Source organism: Alligator mississippiensis, chromosome 7, assembly GCF_030867095.1.
Source record: "Alligator mississippiensis isolate rAllMis1 chromosome 7, rAllMis1, whole genome shotgun sequence".
NCBI classification, from domain to species: domain Eukaryota; kingdom Metazoa; phylum Chordata; order Crocodylia; family Alligatoridae; genus Alligator; species Alligator mississippiensis.
In genome coordinates, this window is record NC_081830.1 from 28,934,326 (window position 1) to 28,943,108 (window position 8,783).

General features: G+C 49.8%; 1 protein-coding gene across 1 annotated transcript; it reads right to left on the reverse strand.

The window, feature by feature from the left end:
* Positions 1–353: 353 nt before the first annotated feature.
* On the reverse strand, positions 354–8,345 carry LOC102574848 (mast cell protease 1A). Its single transcript, XM_006270435.4, has 5 exons — positions 8,236–8,345; positions 4,383–4,530; positions 3,466–3,601; positions 1,507–1,770; positions 354–1,292 (listed from the first exon to the last, which is right to left on the reverse strand). Exons 1-5 carry the CDS (start codon positions 8,291–8,293, stop codon positions 1,116–1,118), a joined length of 783 nt encoding a protein of 260 aa, XP_006270497.2. The 5' UTR covers positions 8,294–8,345; the 3' UTR covers positions 354–1,115.
* Positions 8,346–8,783: the final 438 nt, after the last annotated feature.

An 8,783-nucleotide genomic window follows, 5' to 3' on the forward strand; every position in this document is an offset into this window, starting at 1 on the left:
AGAGATGTGGGGACCAGATAGAGGGCAAGGCTTAACATTTCTGTGAGCAACAGTGCATGCAGCTATCCATTCCCCATCCTCTTACACACACCTTTTTCCATCTACTTGGTCATCTGGCATTACCCAAATGCCTCCAGCCACAGTTGTGATCCATGCCCCATGTAGCTGATTATTCTTCATGTCAGTCTTTGAGCATTTCCACATCATCCAGGTCCCTTTATTCCTGTCTTCAATGAGTGGAGCACTTTCTCTGGCACTAACCAGAGCCCTGCTAAGCCTGTTAGATGCTACTCCTCTTTCAAATGTCAGGTTTTTATGGAGTTCATTAACTTCCCAAGAATAACCCTCCCCTGTTAGTTTTAATATAATGTTTATTCATTGCAGGAATGCAAAATAGCAAGTGAACTTAACAAGCAGATGGGATAAGTAAGGGGAGGTAAAAGAGAACTCAGTGCAACGGGTACAAGTGTATCATAGGTTAACTTTTTGTCATACAAGTAAGCTTGAGCTTCATAAGGTCACAGGTCCCAGTTACCCCTGTACTGGTGATATCTAGCTCTGAAGAGCAAACCTGGCTGTAGCTTTTTGACTGAGGAAAAACATTCCTACCACAGTTATGGTTTTGTAAAAAATGTTTCTTTTCTAGAATTTGTGTGGGTATTTTGAAACAAAAAGAAATGGTAAAGGCTGGGTTCTAACACTAAAGTGAATTGGTTATCCAAAAGCAAACTGGAATTTGTATTGTGTTGTTGGTTGAAAGCTTCATTTCATTATGTTTGAAATACCAATACCTCTTTTGAGCTGAAACGTCATTTTCTTTTAGTTCAGGGGGGTTCGCTATTCATTGCCTAAAAATTGATGTTTTCACTTGCTCTCTGACTAAAATTTTAATTTTGCTCTAATTTGAAAGTTTAATTCCAACATAACAGTCCTGTTTTGCTTCTAACTTGCTTTGTTATTTCTCTAGATGAAATCAAGGCTGCTACTGTCATTGCAACCTTTGTCTTTGTTTTTTACTCCCAGTCTGGTTCCAGTTTATTTTGTTCAGTCTCTAAGGTGGAGGTGCAGGCAGTGCGACCTCAGGCTCTGTGTTGTGGGTATAAGGACACTCATGGTCAAGAAAAGAACCCCGGTATGTCCAAGGGCTTCTTCAGCTTTGCCAGCTCATTCTTTATCCAGGCTATGAAACGGGATACCTTTGTGTACACCTCAGGAGGGGCAGCATTATTAGGCCCCCAGGAGATGATGCCCTGGACCACCCTGTCACACACCAGGGGCCCCCCAGAATCACCCTGTAAAATAAAATCCAGATGTGAGATAATCATCTCTGACCAAATTGCTTCTCTCTTTGGCACAGTGGTGGCACTCTCCTTCCCTTTCCCAAGCCAAGCTGGCCTCAGTGTCACCTCACACCTACTGGCCAAGCCAGTGCCAGCATCACCTAACACCCGTGGGTTGAGCTGGTCTCAGCACTGTCCCCTTCCTTGGCACCAGCCAGAGGCTTACCTGGAAAGATGATTTATTCCCCTTGAAATCCCCTACGCAGAGCATGGTCCTTGGATCATAATAGCAGTTGTAGTGGTCTTCACAGATGGTGTCCCCTAGGACCTCCAGATCTATTTCCAGCAGCACATTGGAGGACTCCCCAAAAGTCACATTGGTCTGGCCCCAGCCTGCCACGCCGCATACAGATCCTGGTTTCACAGCTTCCCCAGGCTGTGGCAGGCGGATGATCCCCACCTGCTCACTCAGGTTGGCCTTGCGTTCCAGCTGTCATGGAGAGAAAACCCAAGCATATGGATCAGTATGAGGGTCACCGTCAGGAGCAGGGGAGATGAGATGAGTCACAGGAGTCCTGTGATGAGCAGTGTGAGCTCACTGGAAGCAAGATAAAATGATGGACAGTAAATACTATGTTGTGAGGTCAGGAGGGGAAAGATGATGTGATGGGTAAGGACAGGTAACGTTATAAGGTCACTGACGGCAAAGTGATGTGATGGGGCTCTACCTGCAGCATGGTGAGCTACTGGGAATGGAGTTATTTGACATGGACAATGCCTACATCATAGAGGTCACAGGGGGAGGAGTGATGTGATAGGGTTGCGACCTGCAGCAGTGTAAGTTTGCTAGGGGAAGGGTGCTATGATAGATACTGTACCACCGTTGTTTTGAGGTCACTGGAAGGAGGGTAACATGGTGGGGTCATGCCTGTAGCACTGAGAGATCACTTGTGGGAGTGTCATGTGATAGGGCAGCATCTGCAGCTTTGCGTGCTCACTGGGGACAGGATGATGTGATATGAGAGGTATCAACAGCCTTGTGGAGTCATTGGAAGCAGATTTCTGTAATTAGGATGGTAGCTGTGGACAACCTGGGGGGTTATAGTGGAAAATAAGATGGATATAAGCCAGCGCTGTGCCTTTGCTGCCAAGAAGGGTAACAGCATCCGGGACTGCATTGGTAGGAGCATTTCCAGCAGATGGAGGCAAGTGATTATTCCCCTCTATTTGGCACTGGTGAGGCCACATCTGGAGAACTGTGTCCAGTTTTGGGCCCCCCACTACAGAAAGGATGTGGACAAGTTTGAGAGAATCCAGTGGAGCACAACAAAGACGGTTTGGGGGCTGAAGGGGGTTCAAAAGAGGATGGAGCTGGACTGTTCTCAGCAGTGGCAGATGACAGAAAAAGGAGCAATGGTCTCAAGATGTAGCAAGGGAAGTTTAGGTAAAATGCCCTCTCACTAGGAGGTAGTAAAGCACTGAAACAGGCTACCCAGATAAATTGTGGACTCTCCATCCTTAGAGGCTTTTAAGACCCAGCTAGACGAAGACTTGGCTGGGAAGATTTAGTTGTGGATGGTCCTGCTTTGAGCAGGGAATGGACTAGATGTAACCTCTTGAGAGAATTAGGGTTAGAAAGCACCTGATTCTATGATACAATGTCACCGGGGAGGCGGAGGTCATGTAACTTGGCTGAGGTTGTGCCTGCAACTGTGTGGTCGCTGTGAGACTGGAGACATGATGGGGGAAGGACATGCAGCAGTGTGAGGTCCCTGGGATTGTAGTGGTGTCAACAGGGAGGAACTGGCAACATTTTGAGGTCACTGGGAGCGGGGTGGTACAAATGGGGGTGTTGCCTTCACCAGTGTGATGAAGGAAACTACCAGAAGCATTGCAAGGTCACTAAAGACAGATTGCTTGGATTGGGGTGGTACCTACAGCACAGTGAGGTCACTGAGTAATGCATTAGGGTGATGCATTGTACTGGCAGCAATGTGAGGTCACTAGAGGTGGGGTCACTTGACATGGGGTGCTGCTTGGAGGAGTGTGAGTTCACTGGGGCAGGGTGAGGAGATGGGGGTGGGAACTGCAGTACTCTGAGGTCTCAGAGGCAGGATAGGAGGATGAGGAGTGTCTGTAGCAGTTCGAGGTCACCAAGTGTGGAACGATGCAATTGGAGTGGTACCTGCAGTAGCATTATGTCCTTTTCCCTGGTCTTTTTCTTATATCTGGGATGTGGGATCTGGCGATGCACTTTGATCTCTTGCCAACTCTCTTCCTTCTTATGGATGTTGTGGGCTCCCAGCAGCACCGTGATTTGGCTGCAGGAGTCCCAAGGAGAAGATCAGAGTGTTAGTGCTGAGCAGATGAAAGGGAAAAGACCTATGTGCACCCCTCCTCTCCCACCACTTCCTGTCCCTACAAAATGGAGGCCATTTCCTATAAGGCCCCAGGGCAAGAGCAATGGCTGGTTCATTTGGGATATGGGATATTTTTTCCCTGTAGGGTGCATGGGCCTAAGCCATCATGACACTGAGGTGGGGAGAGGCAGGGGGCTGTCTGGATCAGGGCAGCAGGGAATGGCATCTGAGCCTGTATCCTCCAAGACAATTGGCACTATTCACAGCATCTTCCCAACAGCAATGGAGCCCGCCCATCCTTACTATTCACCAGGGCTCTTGTCTTCACAACACCCTGGTGCCTACCACACCTCTGACCAGGTTGCCCCTCTCTTGATGGAAGAAACAGAAAGGTATCTCTTGCACAGCTTGCACCCCACCTCTGGGTCTTACAGATGTAACCTAGGCTCCATCTTTCATCAGAGTCAGTGGGCCAGGGCCCAGCTGGTGTATATCGGCCATGACTAGACTAGGGTCAAGATATCAGACCCCAGCTAGCATACCCCAGTGCTGCACCTGTAATTCATGCTGCCTTTAAACCTGCCCTGGGGTTGGCAGGTGCATAGGGCAGTGCTCAGATAGGTCCAGGACAAAGCAGAGCTGCGGCCTCTGCTCTCACAGCCCCCATGTGTTAATGCTCCTCTGCCATAACCTGTGAAGAAGTGAGAGTTCCCAGCCACATGCAGGGGGAAGAGGCACTTACTCTCCACTGCAATGAGCAGCTGTCAAGACAAAGTGTTCATGCACCAGGGACCCACCACACATATACTTCTTCTCACCACGTTGTCCATTCAGAAAAGCCATGTAGGGCCTGGAATGGGGCCTGGCTTCCCGTCCTCCAATGATTTTTCCTGGGGGCAGAGACCACACATGCATAAAGGTCCCTAGTGCCCATCAATGAATCTCCCAACTCAAGTGACTTGTCCCAGACTACACAAGGTGTCTGTGCCAGAGAACGGAGCTGAAAGCAGAAGCCCCCAGGCCAGGTCTCCTACTTGGCGTAAAGATTTGAATTGGGGTTTTCTAAGGATCCAACACGACAAAGTAACAACCCTAAACCCTGATCTTTGTCACTGGAAGGCCTTCCCCTTGCCCCCTGGAAATACTCCTTTTGGGAGGTGGGGGAGGGTTGCCATCTTAGAACCAGAATAAACCCAAATCATACACTAAAACTCAAACACCTGCTATAACATATTATAATTGTATTACAAAAATATTTTTGTCATGATTTGTGTTTGCATAGCGTATGTAGAGGCGATTGTATAATTAACTCAAAAATAAATTCTTAGTTTTATATACTGTGTAGTAGGTGTGTGGTGGGGGGGTGGTAGGATGTGGGTGCGTTTGTAGGGGATTTGTGAGGGGGTATGGCTATGTTGGGGGGTTGTGTATATGTGGGGGCAGGGTGTGGGTGTGAGGGAGTTGGGGGGGGGAGTGGGGACCCCCGCACTTCCCCATGGTGCAGCAGCAGGTGGGGCGCACAGGGTGCTAGGCGCCCAGCAGGGTGCGGCTCCAGCCAGCACTACACATTGCAGCAAGGGGTGTGGCTGCCTGTATTGCTGGTGCTCCCTGCCACTCCTGCGCAGCCCCTGCATTAGCACAGCAGGGAGGGAAGCCCCATGTGCTGGAGCCAGGTGCCTTCCCTGCCAGGGCTGCACAGCACCAGAAAGAAGTGAGCTGCCTTCCCACAGGGGCTGAGTCACAGAGGAGGAAAGCCCCAGGTGCCTTTGCCTACAGCGCAGGGAACGCAGCTCGCTCCAGAGCCTGAAGCTTCTCTCTGGTGCTGCGCAGCCTGGGTAGGGGAGACACCTGGCTCCAGCACACGGGGCTTCCCTGCCTGCCATTTGAATGCAGGGGCTGCATGGGAGTGACAGGGAGCACCGGCAAAACAGGCAGCCACGCGGAGGCCGCACCCCTCGCTACAATGTGCAGCTCTGGCCGGAGCCGCACCCCACCCTGAGCGCCCTTCCTGCTGCTGATGCCACCACCTGCCAGGGCTGCGCACCATGGGGGGGCATATGGGTGGTCCCCACACCCCCCCACTCTCCTTCACACCCACATGCTGCCCACCCCAGGTCTGCACTGCCACCGCCCCCTGTCCCCCTGGGCACAGGCTCCACACTGCCACCAGCCCCTCACTCCGGGCTACTGGCTACCCGAAGCCAGCAAGAGACCAGGAAGTGAGCAGGTCCCAGGGGCTGTGGCAGCAGCAGCCCCGCACGAAAGCTGCACGCTAGCCCCCTGGGCCCTTCTTCCCACAAGGGTGGGAGCGAGGCAATAGGGTAGTTTTTGGGGCTGTGTGTACAGATGGGAGCTTCACTCCCACCTTCGTGGGCAGAAGGCCTGGATGGGGCACAATTTGTTGGGGGGCCCCCGCGGGCCAGATGGAAGTGCTCGGCTGGCCAGATTCGGCCCACAGGCTGTATTTTGCCCACCCCTGAGCTAGAGCCCAGCAGTATCAAGAGTAAGAAATCATTTATGCTTGTGTCACCCCTTCCCAGACATGGGCCCTACTCCCTTCGGGGCCCCAATCCTCTCCCCTGCCCTATATTCACTAGTCTGAGCTTGAGGGGTGTGAGAAAAGGAGCAGAGCTGGAGTAGACGTAGATCACAAGCTCCATCTTCCGCAGCACTGAGGGAGGGAAACGGTGCTTCGGTCTCAGCCTTGCAGAGTCTGTGATGAAGTGGGCAGAAATAGGGGAGCAGGCGGTAAAAGAGGCGACTTAGGAGCTGTAGGATCACACATGCAACTGCCTGTTTGGAAGGGGATTTTCTTCCGTGAAACGCACAAAATCTGAAGAAAATTGGCTGAAAACTAAAAGAAAAACACAAAACCTACCAAAGCCTCAACAAATCATGAACAGAAAATCTGCCTAAAATGAATATAGTTCAACCACAATGTGAAAAACAACCACAATGTGAAAAACCAATTAAATAGCAAAATTAACCAAAAAAAAGTAGTAAATCACCAAGAACCAAAAACAATAGGCAAGAAAATTGTCAAACGCTTCAAATGAAACAATTCCCTCTGATTTTTGAATTTTTCCACTGAGAAGCTGAGACTTTCACTGAGAGCAGACAAAGGTCTGTGAACACTTTTGCTTTGTCAAAATCTCAATTTTCCCAATTCAGGGGGGCAGAAGTTTCTGTAAAAATATTTAACCCATCCCGATGGCTACAAGTTCATGACAAGTTTCTTTATTGGTATAAGCGGTAGTTATAAGCTTTCTTTGGTGTAAGCTATAGTTCACTATGGAGATTTGGTCCTCAGCTGAGTGCCACAGAGGCCAGTGGGAGAGTTGAATCAAAGCCTGCTTTCATAAGGAAAAATGTTTGAACAAGGTCCATTGGCAAAGACATTTCTATGCAGTGTTGCTTGTAGCTGATGGGGCTGTGTATACTTTCTGAACCCTGTTTCAATAGGTATTATGTGGGAACCAGAGACCTCTGAACCTCTTCCCTCTTTTCCTAGCCAGCATCCCTGCTTTCTACCCCAAACCCATGGTCAGTCTCTCTCTGTCTCTTTCTGTACATCATCACTATCTACCTTTACCTCTCAGCCTTTCTCTCTTTTTCTCAGGAACTTTGAGGAGAGGAGATCCCACAGTGGGCTTCCCCTCTGCAGACTCTTTCCTAGGTCCTTTCAACACACTGGAGAACATGGACATGATAGGATTACCATTAGTTAGTTGCATAATTTGTTGATTAACCAATAAAACCAGTAACACCAATAACAAGCAAAGACTAACCATGAGTAGATCAATGGTGAGATGTATCAATGAACAGATCTATCATTCATGGCAAGATGTCTCCAGTGGGGTCTGATCTTGGTCTGCTGCTGTTAAGCATTATTATTATTGACTTGGATACAGGACTAGGGATGTTACTAATTACACTTGCAGGTGACACACAGCTGTCAGTAGTTGCAACTATGTCAGAGCATGAGTTTGAAATTCAAAGGTATCTTAAGCTGAAGGTCTGGGCTATAGAAAGCAAAATGAAATTCAGCAAAGACAAATGAAAGGTGCTGTGCCTAGGGGGTTAAAAATAAATGCACAAACACAGAACAGGGGATGGCTGCCTAAACAGGAGAGCTGCTGGGAAGGATCAGAGGTTTTGAGGGATGATAAACTCAGCACAAGTCATAAATGTGATCCTAACACAAAATAAGTGAAACCAGTTTTCATTAGCAGGAGGCAAGGCACAGGAGTGCCAGCACCAGTTTACTCACCACAGGCTAGGTTTCAACTGGAGAACTGTGCCCAGTTGTTAGCACTAGATGCCTTTATCCAGGGGAAAAAAAGGGAGATTAAGGGGAGGACATCACTGGGAGGTTTCAAGAAGAGGCTGGACAGATGTCTATCTGGGGTGGTTTAGGAGAAGCCCAGTCTGCACTTGGGCTACTTGACCTTCCAGGTCCCTTCCACCCTACAATGCTGCAGGCCCAAGGGAAACATCAGTGCAGAAACATTCCTCCTCAGGAAGGGCCAGGATTAGCAAATAGGCCTGAAAAAAACAGGTCTACCCTCCACGCCCCAGTTCCACTCTGTACTCACCAGCACCAGTGCCAGCAGGCAGGAGAAAGGTCACAGGGAAGAGAAGCAAGAGCAGCATCTTCAGAGTCCAGGGGGTGTCAGCACCTCTGCCTCAGACCTGGGGTTTTATAGATGCAGCAGGAAACCTAAGGGCTGTGCCCACATGCCCCTGAAGCAGAGCATCCACACCCCCTGCACTTGGGGGCTGGGTGAGGGAGCCATCAGGGTGTTGCAAACTCGCCTCCCTCCAAAGAGCAAAGAGAAGAGGAAGCCCCTCTGGGAGGCAGTGTCCTTCCATCTCTGAGGCTGCAGAATACCTGGAGCTGGGACCCACTTGGGGCCTACCTAGAGCCCTGTTCAGTTGGAGAAGTGCATACCTAAAGCCTGCCTGTGCCCCACGTGCACAGCCCCTCAGTCCCCTGGGCACGCTAGTGGAGAGCGAGGCAAACACTGAGTCATCAGCTCTCTTGGCTCTGCTCCCCTTTTCCTTCCCATGTCAGAGAAGAGGAGGAGATGGTACCCTGCTGTGGGTTTCTAATTTCCATCAAAAGAGCAGATGGCAGAAATTT